The sequence below is a fragment of the Cryptomeria japonica genome, chromosome 10, assembly GCF_030272615.1.
Source record: "Cryptomeria japonica chromosome 10, Sugi_1.0, whole genome shotgun sequence".
Lineage (NCBI taxonomy): Eukaryota > Viridiplantae > Streptophyta > Pinopsida > Cupressales > Cupressaceae > Cryptomeria > Cryptomeria japonica.
The window spans coordinates 855,415,557-855,435,682 of NC_081414.1; the positions used below are offsets into that span (position 1 = coordinate 855,415,557).

At 36.5% G+C, this 20,126-nt stretch overlaps 1 protein-coding gene across 1 annotated transcript in view; it reads right to left on the reverse strand.

The window, feature by feature from the left end:
• Positions 1-2,467: 2,467 nt before the first annotated feature.
• LOC131065183 (guanine nucleotide exchange factor SPIKE 1) overlaps positions 2,468-20,126 on the reverse strand; it is a 193,180-nt gene continuing 175,521 nt past the window's right edge. The window contains exons 25-32 of the mRNA XM_057999628.2: positions 8,662-8,844; positions 8,006-8,146; positions 5,511-5,684; positions 5,066-5,413; positions 4,597-4,929; positions 4,306-4,491; positions 3,087-4,061; positions 2,468-2,980 (exon numbers count right to left, since the gene is read on the reverse strand). Coding sequence (XP_057855611.2) covers positions 2,726-2,980; positions 3,087-4,061; positions 4,306-4,491; positions 4,597-4,929; positions 5,066-5,413; positions 5,511-5,684; positions 8,006-8,146; positions 8,662-8,844 — 2,595 coding nt within the window. The 3' untranslated portion in view covers positions 2,468-2,725. The remainder of the gene's footprint in view (positions 2,981-3,086; positions 4,062-4,305; positions 4,492-4,596; positions 4,930-5,065; positions 5,414-5,510; positions 5,685-8,005; positions 8,147-8,661; positions 8,845-20,126) is intronic.

A 20,126-nucleotide genomic window follows, 5' to 3' on the forward strand; every position in this document is an offset into this window, starting at 1 on the left:
TTTTTGTTTACTTCGAATTTATTTTGGTGGAATATCTTATTAATGAGTGGCATACTCTTGTATAAGGATTGGTTCATGGTTTGATCTTTATCCATACTAATTCTATTCTAATTTACACTTATAACCGTATATTTGTCATTTATTCACCATTTATTTATCCATTTGCATCTCTATATATTTGTTCCCTATCTTACAATTACTAATTAATCCTTAATAATCAATTCCATGCCACATGATTAACCTAGTTCATTCCTAAGACACATGAGAATGAAATCAAAATTTTAAATTATTAATTTTAATTTTCAAATTTCCCATCACCTTTTATTTGTTGTTGTGAACCAACTTGGTACATGTTTTTGCAACATTCAATGTGTTTTTAATTGATATGCAAAGGCTATCTAGAAACAAGATAATTAAAAGAAAATTCTCTAGAATATATTTCAATTATCAAAAAGATCAACTCATTGTCTACATATACATAATTTGCATGTTGGTGAATGTTATCTTCAATCCTGTTCATCACCATTAATGTGGACCAATACAAGCCTTGACCTAAGAGAACACATCACCTATAATGTTGACAATCGCCTCAACAATATAACAAATGAAGGTAACAAATTTTCTGAAGCACATGTTTTAGATCATTTATACATAACACAATTCACACATGAATGTCAAATCATATCTATGGTACTTGGAATTAAACATATTAACACTCAAGATTTAATTAAAAACATTAACTTCATAACTTTAACACTTCCTCAAACAATTCAATTCTGCAAGACATCATTCTCAAATTGAATTACCCCTAACCCTTAAGATTAATTTATGAATAATTATTGTAATTATCAAATTCCAACCTATCCTTAATGAATATATTTATTTAATTAACCAGAATTTACTTTTGTGGTGCATTTATTTCCATACACTTGCTTACAACTAATGAGGTCAAAACTAGTAATTCAGATACAATCAAATCTGTAAATGTGCTGGCAACATAATAAACTTTTTTTACTACAATGCCAAATAAATTGCTTTGTAATGCTTACAAGCTATTTGGCATGATTGTCTTTGAAAACATGTTACATAAAAAGAAATAATAAGAATTAATAGATGCGTGTTACTTATATTCATAGTATAGATGTATGTTCTATCCTATTAATGGAAATGCAAATCGATCTTCAAATAAGTAGAAACACCATGATTTGCAGGCTTTTAAATTATTTAATTGTCTTTTATATTGTTCAATTGTGCCCAAATGTAAATCAACAAATTGTCCAAATGTTTGTCAAAATAGACCTTTTAAATCAACATACGAGCATTTATAAAAGTTATAAGAAAAAGAAAAAAATCATGAGAACATTCATTAACAAGTGTGCTAAATATTTTTTGTTTTGTACAAAATATCGTAATTATCCAACAAAAATATTAATATAAAGTGTTTGTCTAAACAAATATTGTGAATTGTAGTACCTCAGTCTATTTTTCTAGGACAAATGTAAAAGACAAGTACAGTAATAACTTGTATGTTATCATCAAAATATGAAAGATTGAAAACAGTTTTAGATCATTTGAAGTAAAATAAAATCAAATTTTAAATAGGAATGTATCATTTTTATAACAAAAAATGTTATTTTATACTCAACCATTGGGTCATTTCTGTTGCAGATAATACAGTTTGTGTTTAAAGGTGAAATAGATTTATAGTTACCAAGAGGTATTGAAATTATTTAGATTGCATTAAGTTATATTATAGATAAGAATATGATTTCTAGCAACAAATGATATTTTTCTATTCAACTGCTAGGGGGATTCCGTGATAATATTTTGTTAAAATCTTAAAAAATCATTTTAAGGACCTCCAAAGCTTAGTTGTATGATGAGTGGCACCTCCAAAGTTTAGTTATAGATAAACGGGAGTCTGTCTTCTTTTTCAAATGGAGATCTTACCAAATTCAATGTAACCACTACATGATTGCGAAGTTAGCCTCAGCAACTACGCCCCTCTCCTCTAGTAACCAAGAAGAGATCAAGCTCAAAACATTTTGATTGGAGTTCTCCACTGGTTATACTGTTAATTATCAGAACACTAATATGATTTCATTAAAGACCATTCCTATTTTCCCTAGTTCAAACAAATGCAGATATGAACCCTAAGGCAATCTTAGCAATTTATTAAACTACTTTCACCTAACGGAGGTTACTTGACTTGATTCCATCCATGTGGTCAAAGTGGTAGGATCACGGGCACTTCTTGCAGCCTTATTACCTGCAAGTGTAGAACATAAACCTCACATCGCTCACAATAAAATTTGAACAAACTTCCTAAAATAACTTCCTATTGAATCACTCGTTCTACATTTGCAATATAGCAACTATTCAATAAATTGAAGTCCATTTCACAAAAGCTGCAATGAGCTGCCCCGAGTGCACAAAGTAAACTTGCAACAAGTTTACCGCTCAAATCAAAAACCAAATTGCCAAGCCATTATAAACTCTAATGAATTTTACAAATAACAGGGATAACAAACCCAAGGAAATTAATATAACACAACCTTTCAGAAACTACTATTTTCTGGTGAGACCACACCATGAAAATGCTAAATATTACAAAATTTTACAACCGCTTTGGAGGTTGACACATTCGACCCTCCTGGAAAGAGCGGGTAAAAAATACAGCAAGCAAAATTTATCAGATGTAATACAAACAAAAAGATTTTGGACATCATAGCTCTGAAAGAATGGCAGGAATATAATGGGACAGCTCTGCAGTAAGTGACTGAAATCCATTCACAAGCTGTGTGTGGAAATCCTGATCCTCCTCCCCAATCAATCTAGAGTGAACTCGAATTGCTCGTTTACAGACAGCCATGAACTCTAGCAGGGCAGCAATTAGTTGCTGTAACTCCTGTGATCTAAGTCGAGTGGCAGGCTCCCCAGACAAGAATGCTGTACAAACACCAAGGACGCCACTATTTACCTGTCACAAACAAACATAACAAAATTAAACCACAATTGCATTCCTACAGAAAAATTGTCATCTACTTTATAGACCAAATAAATAGATGCAAACTCATTGTACTAACCTGAACAGCCACACTGCCTTGAAGAATCCTTTGAAGACTTTGCAAACGTGGGAGCTGATCACCCTCTGAGCTGCGAGGTTCTTCAAGTTCATTCCGCAATGCTGTAGTTCTTGTTTCTATCATTCCAATTGCATTTTCTATGGGAGAAAACTCACGAGAGTCTGACTTTACAACTAAAAGTCGATTTACCAGAGCTGGAAAAGAGCCCTCAGTTTGTAAAACAGTTCGTCTCTTCCACTGATCTTCCAGTCCACCTTGAGATTTCCCATTTTTTGTAAATGGCGTGTCAAAAAGGAAGCGGTCAAACACTCGACCTCGCACAGTTCCAGATGAAAGAGAAAGGATCCTTTCCTTTCTACTGTCTAGATCTTCATCTTCCATAACTGGATCAACTGATGTTATCTGCAAGTAGCTAACTCCAGACTGCAGTTCATCAGCATTAACCTGTCTAGAATCTGGAATCACATGCAAAGTTTGACTGCTATCCAGTCTTGATTCATAAATATGACTAAGCTTCTCCATTATATCCCCTAATCGTACATCTCTAGCCTCCCTATATATATACTCCTTTCTATCCAATTTCCCAAAGCGATCACCATAAAATCCAACCCGATAGTAAGTGGCATCAGTAAAGGGAATCGGACTAGATTCCTGCTCAAGGATTGATTCATAAATGTTTGTAAGAGAAGTATGACACTTAGCTAGCTGCCCAAATGCTCTTCTACTTTTATAAACAGGAATAATCAGCTCAAGAATGCTGGCACAAAAGTGATAAAGTTCAGCCTGGGCAAATAACTTATTTGCAAGTTGCAGATATTTTACAGCAGAATCAACAGTCAATTTTGATGCCCCGTATCCTTCAACTTCTGCAGCTGATGCTTCACCAATAACCGCATTACTGACCATTGGACAGATCTTACGCAAAGCTGTTACATGTTCTTTGCTCCACACAGCATCATTTCGTCCAACTAGTGCCTGCGAGAGATTAAAACACTTCAGGAAAACATGTCCTTACATGCAAAAAGATTTTTAACCATAAATTCAACAAGTGTCTTTTTGAAAACAAACACTAGCAAATGGAAAATTCAATCCTTGTTACTCTACATGAGTAAAGTTGCTAACAGTGACTTTATTGTCATAAAACATTCAATACCTCTTCAATATTTCCATCTTTACTAACCAAAAGCATGTAAAGCATGAAAATGAGCCAAGAAATAACCTGCATAATGACCCCAGCAACTGCTACAGCACATTGTGCAGCTTCTGCCCAAGATTGCATCTCCTGATGAGCATCGCATAAATGAAGTAGCCACATAATATGAAGGTCAGGCACATGTGCATAAGCCCAAGCCAGTTTGTGAAAACCCTCTGCTGCAGCATATCTGTCTAATGACATCATGGGAGCCTGGATTTATAGATTAAAATATTATGACAGTTAATTTCCAATTTCATCTATGAAAGCAAACCATGTCAGAATTATTCAATCTGTGTAAGCAAAAGGATTCCCTACCAAGAGAGCATGCTCTATTCCTGCATCAAGTGCTCTAAGAAGTGTGACAGACAATTCTTTAATTTCAAACCATGACCAATGATTTTGTGTAGAACCCTCTGGAACAGCATCTAATGCATTCTCATTTATACCAGAGTCTTTTAGAAAATCAGCACTTCTTTCTTCTATTGCAATTTCTTCAAGAGATCTTCTAAGACGACGGGCTTCCCCACTTTCTTCTAAAGAGCCATCAGATTTCATCTGTGTAACTTGTACATCGGACATCAATTCTGACAAAGTAATTGTCAACATAACTCGCAACCGTGCTGTGTTTTGGAAATAATAGAAAGAATTCTGCAAAAGAATAATATACAGACAACCATATACAATCAGAAAAGAAGTGCAAGAGAGAGGCCTTTTGGGAAAAAAAAATAGTTTTCTGACTACTATACATAAATCACTGTAACGATGTGTCTCATCAACCACTCACCCGCACAAGAATCTGAAGGCCTACAACAGCTCTTCTCCTGATGGAATCGTTACGAAAAACAGCAAGACGAAGTAGGTGAAAAGCCACCTGCTTCAAAAAGCGATCATTCTCCCTTGCCATTAGTGTTGCACCATGAAGGTTAAACACACTGTTAAATACAGGTAAAAAGGCTTTCCAAAAGACCAAAGGTTGGCTTCGTGAAAGGAAGGCCATAAATATAGCTGTAACACAATCTAGCTTTCCATAGTCAGTGGCAATTTTGTGATCAGCAGCTGCTCCAGAAAACTTTTCCGTTATCTCCAAGATCTGAAGACTAACAGCTGCACTTATGTTCTCCTCCCAAAGCTCCTGTATCATGATAAATATTAAATTAATTGAGTTTTCAACTTTGACATCCAGGCATAAAATTTCCAAACTTCCATTACAAAACAACATAATAACTTACTAGTTTTTGTCTCAATATTGGATGGAGACCCTCTCTTAATGCTCTGCTAGAGGCCCCTATCCGGGATGATTGTGCTTGAGCTAATGCCTCACGCAAAGAGTATGGCTGACTGGGAGAGCTTAATTGAGGACTCATCCTTTGCCACAAATACCCACTTTCTGGTGTCACCTGTGGCTGCATCAATAATCATTGAATTAATAGAGTAACTTGATACTGTAACAAATCCAAATGGTGATACCAAAACCTGATAGCAGTTTTCTTCAACTATTGCAAAAATCATCTTAACGAAATGATAATTCAATTGGATATATTTTTGTTGAATGTCGTAGAAATCTCCTCCTACTCTTCAATCTCCTAAAACTACAGACAACCATTTCACCTGATTTTTAAAAGCTCCAGAGAGCACCTAAAGTCTCAAGCACCAAGTTCTATCAGATCATGACAAGCCAGTAGTACTTAATCAATGGATAAACAAGCATGCTGTCTCTCAATCAGTGTCTTTTTAAAATATTCAATTTTCAAATTCTTTTCCTTTCCCTCCAAAATATACGCACACAACCCTTGGCCGACACCATTTTCAAAAAATGATCAGCCTGTTACACAGCCCCATAACCTGGGCATCCAATTTAAACATTTACATTTTCATAAGCTACTTTCCCTAAGCCTACAGCAAATGAAAAATGGGTTTATGAGCCAATCTGGAATTTTACAGGAAAAAGAGAGATGACAAAACTGCTATGTTACCCCAAGTCTCTGGGATGGAGGGACGGTTTTCTGTGTCCCTTATTTTTCAAGCCAATTTTGGGGATGGCTAGGGGATGACTGTAAAATATAGGGAAAATTTTAAATATATAGGGAAATTTTAAATATTCTTATGAAAACGTGCATATATACATTGTAAATTTATAGAACCTTAACATATAAGATTTGTGTTCAATTGCAACATTCATTCAAAAAATTCAAACATTGATACTTGATTCAAAGTGCTTTCAGGATTCATTGTCAATATGCATGTGATGTTAAAAAACAATTAAAAGCATATAAGTTATAAACTTGTAATTTATAACAAAATGGCCAAAGGCTACATTGCTGCCATATAGTTTCACTTTCAATTACAATATGAAAATCAAAATACAAAAAAATGAAGTACACTGCTGCCCTAGTCTGCATCTCCCAACACTGCATCAAAATCAGCTTCTAACACCCACAAAATTCAAGGTCGGATATTTTGATTTCATGATTATAAAATTTTCTTGGAGAATATTGTACTGTTCATGGTTATATTGCACAGAACAATCCATAATATGAGGAACTTGTTCTTGTACTCTCTTCCAAGCTGAGTTCCAAAAACTGCACATTTATTTGACATTACTAAAATAAACTTGGTTAACAAAGTGGTCACTTTCTACTTTTCATATCTGAAGTTATAATAACAGCCGTAAAGTTTTGGTCATAAAAAGCAGTATCTTGCTTTAATTGGCAAAATAAAAGGCATTTTATATTGGTGCCCTGTTCCACAGTCAAAAAAATATGCATTGAGAAGATTCTATTAAATTTTCAGATCTCTTGCTGCTGTAAACATTTCTACCAAAACACTACTGGCAGTTTGAAGACATATATGCAGAGAGAAACCTGCTGTGAGAACAGCAAAACTTGTGAAAACAGCCACTTACATAGTCTTCATACTGACTAAGGTCAGTTTTAACCTCCTATAATTTTTAACTGTCAAAATAGTAGGAAACAGTGTGTGCATAAAAATGCCTTTTTTAAAAACATCCAAGTGCTTTTTTTCTTTTAAAAAATGCATGCCTGATGCCAGGGACGTCCAACCATGCCCAGGACGGTTGGAGGACGTCTCGGATGTCCCCAGTACAGCCAGACATCCTCAACGTCCCCAAGTTCCCGGGACATTTCCTGCAGAATTTAGCAAAATGGGGATGGCTAGGGGACATCCCCTACGCATCCCTGCATCCCCAGGACGTCCCGGAAAGAGGGACGGGGGTTTTAGGCCCAGGGAATGGGTCCCCAGATAACATAGCAAAAATGCAATCATGATCATAAATTAGAAATGGTCAAATTGTTTTTTGGGGGAGTGCAAACATGACCCAGTCTCGGTCTTATACTGTATAGCATTGACAGTGACATTCAGCAAAATGCACACATTAATACATTATGCAAAACCAGGATATCAAGAATTTGTATATTGCAAGTACAATTTGTACATACACATCAAAACATGAAAACCCATTTAAGTATGATACCTGCAAAAGATCTAAACCTACAAAAATCTCTATCAGCCAAATAGAGTGAGATTGAAGTTATAGAAGAATCACTACAAAACTATCAAGATACACATGTATTGAGTTAGATGGTAAGTTTCAAATGTTTAATATTGCTTGATCATCACTGTTTCTCAGAAGTGAGAAAAAACAAAAGCTGCGTATTCAATTTCATATATTATCACGAGACCAAAAGCAGAGGTCATAAATGCATACTCTAACTTCTTGTCGAGATGCCTCTGTCAAATAAGTATTAATTGCAGGGGAAAGCCTGTCAGAATATTTGGGTGAAACAGGTCCTTCAACATCTGGACTCCTGGAGTTACCAATGACCATGCCGTCAGCTGATTTTCTATGCTGCATAACAAAAAGTGTTCAACTTATTAAGAGAATTTTTCAGGTACAATTACTTAACAACAGTCACTGCTACACCTATCTCATTAAAACTCTTTCACTGACAAACACAAATTGTGTACTAATAGGAACCATGGCCCCTGCAATACCTGTCTCATTGGAAAATATAAAGCATATGCTAATAAGGAGACAAATCTATTCAGACAAATTTGAACTCTCATTAACTTTTTATTTTTTACCCTTCTACATGGTATTAAAGACTCAATGCTATACAGAAGGGAAAAGGGGATTAAGAAAAAACTATATTTCTGTAGATATCATAGTTAAATTTACATTTGTGAATGAAGACTCCTGCTAAAATATTGTCTGAGCATTTTAGAGTAATCGATATGTATTGTACACACAGTGTACCTGATGCCAAGAAACAAAATTACTCTGAATTTTTCACTGAGTTTGAAGGTATAGCATTCAAGCTTCATAATAAAGTTACAAATATAACATAATGAATATGGACAAACCTCAAAAAGAATAAGACATTCTTCTAGAAGCTTGAAAAAGAGTCTTGTCCTGGCAATACTCTGTTGCCAAGCCTTGATAAGTGATGAATCATCCAAATTTCTAATTATCTGCATAATACAGATTAGGACTTCACGCTTTTCAACTGTGCTTAGATTGTAGAATACTGGCATCTCATCCAATATCTGCTCAAAACAGAATAAGCATGAACATATTATCACAAGTTCCACATAAAACTATCAAATTAAGACATATGCTATAATTCCTATGCATTACAAACATTTGATATATGATATAAATGACTGCTACAAGATCATACAAGCATGAGTTGCCATGTCTGGACGCATTTGGGTGGCTGATGTTATTCTTGACAGAATGTTAGATTGCATTCTTATGTTCATCAATGATTCATGCATATTTCAATTTCAAATGTATAACACAGTTAGTAGCATTCCCTCACATCCATTGCAAAGGCAAATCAAAGAGGCCATCCTTAACAAAAGGAAAGCCTGGGCCTTGAAAATATTATCAGGTTTCCTTTCTAAAGTGACTCAATTTAGGCGCAGCCATATTACTGCCTAAATGTATGTTCAATCTCCACCTTTGAAATTCATGTGCATTAGAAAGCTTGATCCAGTTCAAAATTATGTTCTTGATGCAGAGAAAGGTTACACATATATCATCTATATTATAAATATAAACAATGTCTGGTACAGAATGGCACAAATTTGCTAGAATGTGAATGTGTTATACATGGAAACAAAACCTAAATAAAAAATCAGAAACAAAAACAAGATTTTTCCATAAATCCAAAAGTGTATATAAAACAGTAACAAAATTTTATTTAATCTGAAAGTTCCGTTCATCAAAGTATCTCAAAATAGAGGAATAAGTGTAAATCTTCTCCATCTAACTCAATTTTGGCACATATGATTGTATATCTTCTCTGTCTAACTCGAGGCAAATGGCAATTGAAAAGGCAAAGAAACTGTTACGTAAGATGAATGGTCAACTTTTCTCTTACATAGTTTATAGATGAACCATGTAAAGAAGACATGCTCAATGTTCTCCATAGGCAAGGGGTCAAAGTTAAGTCCAGAAAGATCTAGCATCTACAGTATTACCTGCCAACAGAAATGTTGATTCAGAAGCAGATGCAAGATCATATAGGCCTTGACTAATTAGAACATTGGCTGCGGTACTGTCATCAACCATTGTTTTGTGCTGTGCTCTGCCATAAACTTAAAGGTGCTTCAAGCATCACTATGGCAGTGAGATAGCCTCAAGCTAGCATGGAATGCAATTATGAGAAGATAATGCATGACAAGGTAATGCACACCAATCTACAAGATAGAATGGAAATAAGAATAAGAGTGCTAATTGTTGTGAATTTCGTTTGAGTTATTGAAAGAAAGCCTATTGAATAAAGAAATATGAAACCAAGATGTTCTGGGAAGTCATCCATACCAACATCAGTTCAGCCCATGGCCAAACTATTCAAACAGAATAAAAAATTTACTTTACATTAGAGGTATTTGAGTGTGAATCAGAAGCACAAGCATAACTAAAGCAATTGGAAAGTAGGAAACAAAAAACTTAAAAGAAAAATCTACTTTAAACAAAGCTGGAATACAAGCTAACTAAAACACCCTAAAAATTGTCCTCATCCATTATGTCCAAAAATAGAACCTCTGAAAAAGCTATCACTGAAAATAGCAACGTTATGCATTAGTGACCCCTCTAGAATTCTTCAAAAATGCAACTACTTAAAATAGTAGATTTGTTCTTAAACATGATAAATGTTTTGAATAAATCTACTTATTAATTTTTCCCAAAAATAATTCTTTCAAAAAAAAAAATCTTAAAGCTATTGGAAAGTAGGAAACAAAAAACTTAAAAGAAAAATCTACTTTAAACAAAGATGGAATACAAGCTAACTAGAACACCCTAAAAATTGTCCTCATCCATTATGTCCAAAAATAGAACCTCTGAAAAAGCTATCACTGAAAATAGCAACGTTATGCATTAGTGACCCCTCTAGAATTCTTCAAAAATGCAACTACTTAAAATAGTAGATTTGTTCTTAAACACGATAAATGTTTTGAATAAATCTACTTATTAATTTTTCCCAAAAATAATTCTTTCAAAAAAAAAAATCTTAAAGCTATTGGAAAGTAGGAAACAAAAAACTTAAAAGAAAAATCTACTTTAAACAAAGCTGGAATACAAGTTAACAAAAACACCCTAAAAATTGTCCTCATCCATTATGTCCAAAAATAGAACCTCTGAAAAAGCTATCACTGAAAATAGCAAAGTTATGCATAAGTGACCCCTCTAGAATTCTTCAAAAATGCAACTACTTAAAATAGTAGATTTGTTCTTAAACATGACAAATGTTTTGAATAAATCTACTTATTAATTTTTCCCAAAAATAATTCTTTCAAAAAACAAATCTTAAAGCTATTGGAAAGTAGGAAACAAAAAACTTTAAAGAAAAATCTACTTTAAAAAAAGCTGGAATACAAGCTAACTAAAACACCCTAAAATTTGACCTCATCCATTATGTCCACAAATAGAACCTCTGAAAAAGCTATCACTGAAATTAGCAACGTTATGGATAAGTGAACCCTCTAGATTCTTCAAAAATGCAACTACTTAAAATAGTAGATTTGTTCTTAAACACGACAAATGTTTTGAATAAACCTCAAACACTAACCACCAATTCACTCAAGACTTTAGCAACCAAAGAAACCCTACTATAGCAAATTTGAAACCCTAAAATCTAATAAAAAATAAGTGTTGTTAAAGTACAATGACTTTGTGATATTTTGTTAATATGGTTGTACCCAATAAGTATTATTTAGTTGTTGGCATGTGAGTAGCTTTTTGGAGACAATTGTACGTGGTTATTAACAATTAAGTTTTGCATGACATCGATCAAGAATTTTAAATAGGATTCTCATAATCAAGGAAAGTAATCTAATCTTGCTAGAAATTCCCTGGTCTACATTTGTGCAAACACTACTCTAGATAAATAAAGCCATCATTGATATTAATCTACAATTTCCTCATATATTATGCTTACTTTCAATGAGAAAAAATCTACTTAAACACTAATGTCACACTTTCCACTCGCTTCTCCTACTACAACACTATCAAATCCATACACAAATTCGAAATGATCTAATGTGATTTGATCTTGGTTAAATCATCACAGGAATAATTTTGGAGGATTTTGGCCCTAAACACTTGGCAAAGTTTGCCTAGGCAACATCCTCACTTGACTTTGACACTTAACCTAGTATAACTAGTGTAAGAGTGCTCTAAGACACCCTAGGAGTCCTAGCTAGGGTTGTTCCTCATTTGAGCATTTATTTTTTTAACATTGAAAAATAATTGTTCCTTCTAGAGTTTTAACAAAACAAGAGGGCTAAACCACAAGTTTTATCCTATCGGTAGAGAAAAACATTGTTGGTGTGATTCTAGAATCATTTCCTTTGGTATTCCATTGATAGCCTGACACATGCTCCTTTCTCTTGTAGAAGAATTTCTATGGGTGATCCTCGATTTTGTGGAGCTACCTATCACCTCTAACAATAGATGAATGCTTGGTAAAGGAACTTGATGATCTAAAATCAATTTATGAAATTTATCAACTGAGACAACTTTGCATAGCCAAGGGCATCAATTTGTTAGATTCTTCTAAGCCAACATTTGTAAATGCATCTAATGTTCACACTCAATCATCTTGTGTTGACACTTCAATTGGGGACTTCAATTGGGGATGACCACTGCAGTCAAATGACATGCATTGAGATCTTTCCTCCACCATCACTTGTTACTTCAAAGTCTAGTGTTGCTTCTTTAAAAGCAACCATTGATTCTTTGAAACAAGGCAATTTCAGCCTTTGAGACCCACCACATTGGGATTCCTATTTATCAAACATTCCATCCTTGTTTATGAATTCTCACATTTCTAATTTGAAGGATTCATTAGAGGATTCGCATTACCTCTTTGATGGTATCGATGTCATCACTTCATCTTCAGCGTGTTCATGTGCATTTCAAATTTTTCCATCTCCTACTTCCACTTTTCTAATTAAGAATTTAATTCTTGTTTTCGAGGAGACGTCTTTTTCTAACAAACATTGCATTTGAAGGCACGCATTTGAATTTGGGTTCCCAATTCATCCATATTACGGAAATAGCTTCTACATTCACCAATGGATCTATTTCTTCTGAATGGAACTAGTCTAAGAGTGCTCTAGGACACTCTATGGCACTTAAGATAGTAGGACTGATCTAGGTCTGTTCATAACCTAAGTCACCAGGTGTTGTGACCATTTCACACATCGCCCCATTAAAATGGGGACCCCCTCTTTTTGCTCGGTTTTGCCTGTTTCTCTCTCTGCTTTTAGGGTTTTGGGTTAGTGAGTCAGTCGTCTGGACTGGGGTTAAGCCTTAGGGTTTCCGTTTTGATGTTTTCAAGCCGGTGTCTAGTCCAAATTTTGAAGATTGTTGAGCTTCCTCTCGTAGGATGCAATTTTGATATAAAGTGAATCTGTCAGGGGGTCAAATGAGTTTGTCTAGGTTCAATCAGATTTTTGAATGCAAGTCCAAATTTTGCCTAAGTGTTAATGATGGAATTGTGAATTTTGTCCGGGTGATTTTTTGGCTAATTTTTGAGAATTTTGATAATTGAGCCCGAGCATTGGAAATGGCCTAATTTTGTCTTGTGAAGTGACTGAAGTCTTAAAATCTTGGTATTTTGGCCTATGGAAGTGAAATCGCTCCTGTCCCTCACTGAAGGACCGGAGCTTGAAATCCAAAATTGCCTTGTCCTTGATAGATTTGAACGATTTCGCGATTTGAGAAGAACAAGGGAGGTACATTTTACTCGTTGAATATAATTTGATTGTACCTCGAAGGAGAAAATTGGCCCTAGGAGCAAAATCGCTCCTGTCCCTCTCCCAGGGACCAGGGCGAATTTTAATGGTAGCTCCCGTCCCTCTCTCAAGGACCAGAGCGATTCCTCCACAAGACAAGTTTTTGGCGAAGTGAAAAGAGTTTTTAAGTTTGAGGCAAGTAAAAGGAGGCATAACGAATCTATTGGAGATCATTTGAAGATTGCAAGATACCAAATGAAGCCCATATTTGCCTAGGCGCTCCTGTCCCTCTCCAAGGGACCAGAGCGATTTCTTCTTAAAACAAATTTCCCACCAAGTTGAAGCAAGTCTCATGTTAAAGATAAGTGAAGGGGAGCATAATGAGTCCGTTGAAGACAAATTTGAAAGTTGGCAAAGCACGAATGAGCTTACAAGTGAAAATTCGCTCCTGTCCTTCAGTCAAGGACCAGGGCGAAATCAAGGCTATCTAATATTCTCCTCCAAGTGTAAACCACTCCAAGCCAAGGTACAAGGTGGCAATGATGTTTGGAACGCCTCGAAGAGGAACAAAGTTGCACGGACCATGAAAATTGATGAAATTATCCAAGTTCGCTCCTGTCCCTCACTAAGGGACCAGAGCGAAATAGTCAAATATGCTTAAACTTTGAAGGCCACTTTTGTTTCAAACGTTCAAGAAGGAATAAAGGGCACCATTTTACGCCTTGAAGACAATTTGATATCAATATGATAGAGGATTTGCACCATAGACTAAAGTTCGCTCCTGTCCTTCAGTCAAGGACCAGGGCGATATTCACTAGACTGGTCATTTCTTTCAAAAACCACGTCAAGGCGAGGTCGGGCAAGGTCGAAAATGTCTTTGAGAAGATGATAAGCAAGGAACCAAACGTCAAAAAGTGACTAACTTGAGCAAAGAGGCAAGTTTGCTCCTGTCCTTCAGTCAAGGACCAGGGCGATATTCATAAAATCAATCATTTTTCTTCCTAGATCACATCAAAGCAAGGTTACACAAGATCCGAAATGTCATTTGAAAGGTGATGAACAAAGAGTTAAGGTTAAAAGATGACAAATTTGAGCTAGAATTCAAAGTTCGCTCCTGTCCCTCACCAAGGGACCAGGGCGATATTCACTTGAATATCAAATTTGCCTTGTAAAGGACAAGTAAAGTACGCGTGGAATGAAAGGATAAAATTGTTACTTGCCTTGTGATGCAAATTGGTGATTAAAGAGGCGAAGATCAAGGAGTAAATGCAAAGTTCGCTCCTGTCCCTCACCAAGGGACCAGGGCGATAATGATCTTAAGAGGCATTCATCTACAACATCGAATCGTTCAAATTCAAGATTCCCAATGAAGATGCCAGTTTCAACGTAGAGGAAGTGGTTTTGAACATAAAAGGGGAGAAATTCAAGAGCAAAATGCTGGATCGCTCCTGTCCCTCTCCCAGGGACCAGAGCGATATGGTTTGTATCCTTTACATCTCTCACGTGTTTGGCGCCAATAAATTTTGAATTGCATTAAATGCTAAATTTCGATAAACCTTGATATTTTTAATTAAAATTGGCATTTAATGGGTGCGCACAAGGCATTTAATAATTAATTTTGCCTTTTAAAAATCGAAGCTATTAATTACAAGGCATTTAATTAATTAATTATTAAATTAAATAAATAAAATTGGAGCGCTTGGGTTTTATTTTCTATATTTTACAAAGTCGGCCTCTATTTTTATTTGAAATTTATTTATTATTTGCCTATTTTCAAAAGTCGGCCCAGGGGAGATTGAAGAGGTAAGCGCCCATAAAGGGGAGGTATGATATCTCATTTCAAATCATCATTCAATCATTGTTGCATGCGATTTTGGAGAGCAATAGGAGAAAGTGTGAAATATCATCAAGAGAGGAGTGCGAATTGTGTTCAAGTGGAGCGAATTTGCCTTCAAGGTGTTGGAAGACCCCAAGGGTGGTGGAATTGACAAGAAAGGCGCCTTTGCTAGAGGAGGATCACGTTGAAGATTTCAAATTTCGTTTTTGCCTAGGCGGATTTCATATTTTTGCATCTTTTTAGAGTTAGCTCTCAAAGTGAGGTATGGCGAAGTCTTCTTTTGTCTAAATTTTGAATTTTGATCGTCATAGTCTTAATCTAAATTTTGAATTTCCAGTAGCTCAATCGTATTTAGGAAATGATAACTCAAGGACTTATCATGAAGTTTCCTAAATTCAATCTTTAATCTAATTTATGTTTATACATTGCAAAATCTATTTCTTATTATGAAATGTTGTGTAGGTGTTACAATGGTGACCCCAAAGGCGGGAGCATCCACCAGTCGTCCAGCTCTCATGAAGGAAGATTAGAAGAACGAAGAATTGGAGACCAAGATCGTGTCGAAGTGGAGCAACATTGGAGATACCAACTTGGGAAACTTCAGTGAGAAGAAGTTTCGAGAGGTCCCTTACATTGGCAAGCCATCACCTGTCGCAAGGAGAATAATTGAAAGTGGCATTATCAAGGCGGCCGGCTTCCCTCCAGCAATCCAATGCCATGAGTTGATGATCGAGTGTGCTCGCCATTATGATCCACAGTCCAGATCGATAGTGTCCAAGGAAGGAGACACTTTTGCTTATCTTTCAGAGGAGGCTATAAGTGAAGCTCTTCACTTGCCAGAACATAAAGATATGATTTATAAAAGCATAGAAGGAGCCAGGTCCATGTACGAAGATGATCCAGACACTTGCCTAAGCATCATCAACAAGAATTGGTTACTCAAGAGTCATCCTCGCCTGAGCAAGATTCCGAACACACCACATAGGATCGACTTCCAGGAGGAGTACAGAGATTTGATAACACTACTCAACCGAGTCACAGGAGCCCCTCAAGCCTTCTATTTTGAGAAGTGGATGTTCTACTTCATCCAAGTGATAGTTCAGGGAAAAGGAACAATCCATTGGGCTAGAATGATTAGCCATTGCTTGGATGTACAGTTAAGGAGATTGAAGGCTACCAAGTCTTTCCACATGAGTTCATACATCATATATGCCTTGATCAGGAGCTTTGAGTATGCAGGACTACCTCACAGAGGAGTGATTGGAAGAGGACCTGGCGAGGTCAGAGTTTGTGATTCCTATGTTCACTTGCATCATCCGCCAGAAAGTAACTACAAGTTAGTCAATGATACATTCACGATGAACATCACCAGGATATTGCAAGGTGGGATTCACAACCGGCTATCTCAAGATGCACAAGAGCTTGTAAAAAGGTACGGTGCTTGGTTCATCCAATTTCAGAAGTTTACATATATTAGAGTTCAGGGATGTCCTTCACCTCCCTACATGTTGCCAAGATATCCGACAAACAGAATAGTGTTACTTGAGGTAACAAGACAGTTGGCAGCTTATGTGAAAGCATTCAGACACAGACATGGAAATGGAGTTCCTGTGCCTATCATATTAGGGAATTCAGTTGAGGTATGTCCTAATGCTCTAGCCATGGATGATGCAGAGAAAGAGTTAGCTTTATATTCATTTTCATTCTTTGCCTTGAGAGAGAGCTTTGATCCATATGGGTATATAGAGGAGACAGTCGGAAGAAAATATAAGCATGAGTTTCAGATAGAAGACTTTGTGATGAATCTCTTAGATGACCTTGAAGTGAAAAGAAAGATGCATTCTAGATTGCCTTTAGACTTCATCAGGAAATGCAAGATTTACAGAGTGGCCGACCAAGCTCAGGATAGTGGTAGACATCTCCAATCATCTTATGATCGAGAAAGCAAATCAGTGAAGCTAGATTGGAATGAACCCGAAGTTGTCGATCTAGATGCTTTGATAGCTCCAGTCTTGTCTTGTACTCGCAGATGGGTTGATGTGCAGCATCAGAAGTTGAGAGAGCAAGGCATATCTATGACTTTCACTTTGGAAGAAAGACCAGTTGAAGGAGGAGCAAGTGTAAGTGAGGGTAATCCTAATCCCAGAAACACAAGTGAAGGCAACCTTCGAAGCATAAGTGAAGGCAACCCCCATCCTAGAGGCTCGAAGAGGAAAGAGAGACCTGAGAAAAGAGAATCTTCCAAGAAGAAGCAAGAGGCCAACCGAGATCGTTCATCCGGCACATCTTCTCGACAAGAGAAGAGGACACTTGAGATAGAGGAGTCTATGGAATCAATGGTACAGAACGATAAAGAAGGACAGGCACCTCGAAGGTCACCAAGTGGGTCTCTCCAAGCTAATGAGCTACATGAAGATAAGGAAGATAATGAAGTAACATCTCCTCTCAGAGAAGAAGAAACATTGCCTAAGGAGATACAAGTTAAAGAAACAAGATCGGCCATCCTAGATTGGTTAAAGGAAAGACTTACAAGGGTGATTGTGATCGAAGACGAGGACAATGTGATTGATTTAGAGAGCCTTGTTGGAAATTCTCGAGAAATGACAGAGAAGAGGAAGGCTACTAAGATGTCCAAGATGATAAGAGATGAGACAGGATCCAGGAAATTGCAGATAGCTACACCAGCAGTGGACAAGTATGAAGGTGAGATCCTCGCAGAGGAATATGATGTAGAGACATTTGAGCTTGGTCCACTCACAGCTGAACAGACGTTGGATGATGCCACTGATTCATTTGAGGCACTTAAGGACAAGCTTAGAGAAGAAATGGAAAAGAATAGGAAGCTTGAGCGAGAGGTCAGTGCTTGGAGAGGCTACTTTAGCCATCTCAATCAGCCTTTGAGACGTCAAGATCCAGAAGTATCTCCTACACAGGCACTTCCCCTTGAATCAGTTGGCGAGGCAGAGAGAGTCAGGAGTTTGGTTCAGCTTATGAGCTCGTGGATTGACAAATCCCATACAGTTGCTATTGAATTTGCAACAAGGATGATGCAGACCATTCATCGAGCTATTCAAGTTCTTGAGGTCATCCACAGCTTGATGATAACGGTAGCTGCCTTTGCTCATACTAAAGATGTTATCATTCCTGTCTTGCAAGTAATCAGACAAACATCAAGGAAGGTCCTAGTGCAAGAAAAGATAATGGATGGGGGACCTCATAGTTTACTTCAGTGGTCGACTTTACTCCAGATGAAGGAAGTTCTCTTCGAGGACATCAGTACTAGATGCAATCATGTTGAGGAGGTTATCCACCCGATCCAGGACAGAGTGTTTGAGGTACTACGTACTATTCTTGGCAGGAGGATCGAAGTTGAGACAGATGTGGATTTGCAGGAATTGGAAGATAGAGTCAAGGTCATCTTTTGCAAAGATGAGAATGTTATTACAAATGAGCAACGAGATCAGATGTTTGCCCCCATGCTCCTGATTGAGAAGACCAAGGAACTTGAACCTGAATGGGACGCTGCTCTTCTCAAGGCATTTGATCAGGTCATCCACTTGGAGGAACGAATGAAGAATCTTCCCGAGATTCCAATTACTGAGATCGAAGGAATCGTGTCTAGATTCATTGCATATGCTAAAAAGGAGCATTGGAAAGGGAATAAGATTCTAGAAGAAAGGTTGTTATAGATGATGTGGCACCTTAATTGTCATTGGTCTATGTTTCCTAGATTTTTGTGCCAAATTTAATATTTGGCTATGCATTTAATGTTGTGCAATAAAAGGGGAACTTTTGTAATAAAACCCTAATTAGGGTTTAGGTGTCATAATCTTGGCCATTGATCTTCTTTTTGATCTGAACCGTTAATTGTAATTGAGGATGCTATATATACCCTCATCTCTTTTCATTTTGTAACTAGAAAAACTAGAGATTAAGGAGAAATTAGAGAATTAGAGAGATATTAGAGATTAGCAATTTGATTTGTAGCAAGATTGAGCTTTGAGGAAGGAATCTCAAACAATTGTTGTTCATGATGGCTTTGAGATCAATAGAATATTGAAGTTATGGTGTTTTATTGCAATTCTTATGGTTATCTTCATGGTTGTTCACTTTCTTGAATCATTCTCAATCAAAGTAGTATTTTAGTTTGAAGGATAAAGCGTTGGACCTGATCGTTGGTGAGATTCGCTCTCCAAACCACTAGCTTCTTGCTGATTGTAGGAACGCCTTGCGTGGTCAACTGGATAAACTTGAATCACTTAAACCTTCAATCATTGTTGTATCTTGGATATGTGCCTTTGTGGTAGTGTCCATGATCCTTGATGAATTGAAAAATCATTTGTTACCTTAGAAGATCGCATCAATTTCAATTGAGTTGTTATTTTATGGCAATATTGAAGTTGGTAGAATCTTGCCAAGTCTCGTCCACATTGAGTCATTCTTAGGGTTAGATTAGACTAGATCTCTTGCAAGCCCTACTCTTTTGATCTTTTTGGAATTCATTAGTATTAGGAAATCTTGTGCTGCATTTCGGAAACGTAAGGCCCCTTGATGACACAGCAATCACAACGACCACTGGTGCTTATCCACACGTAGAGACCCTACTTAAAAGAACATTGAAGTCACCCTAACTGATCCTTCTTGCGATATCTTCAGCAGTTAGAGATTTTATTCAAGAGAGGATAAGGTACCCTTGGGTATTTTATTCTGTGTATGATTGTGTACAAAATACACGTCAACACCA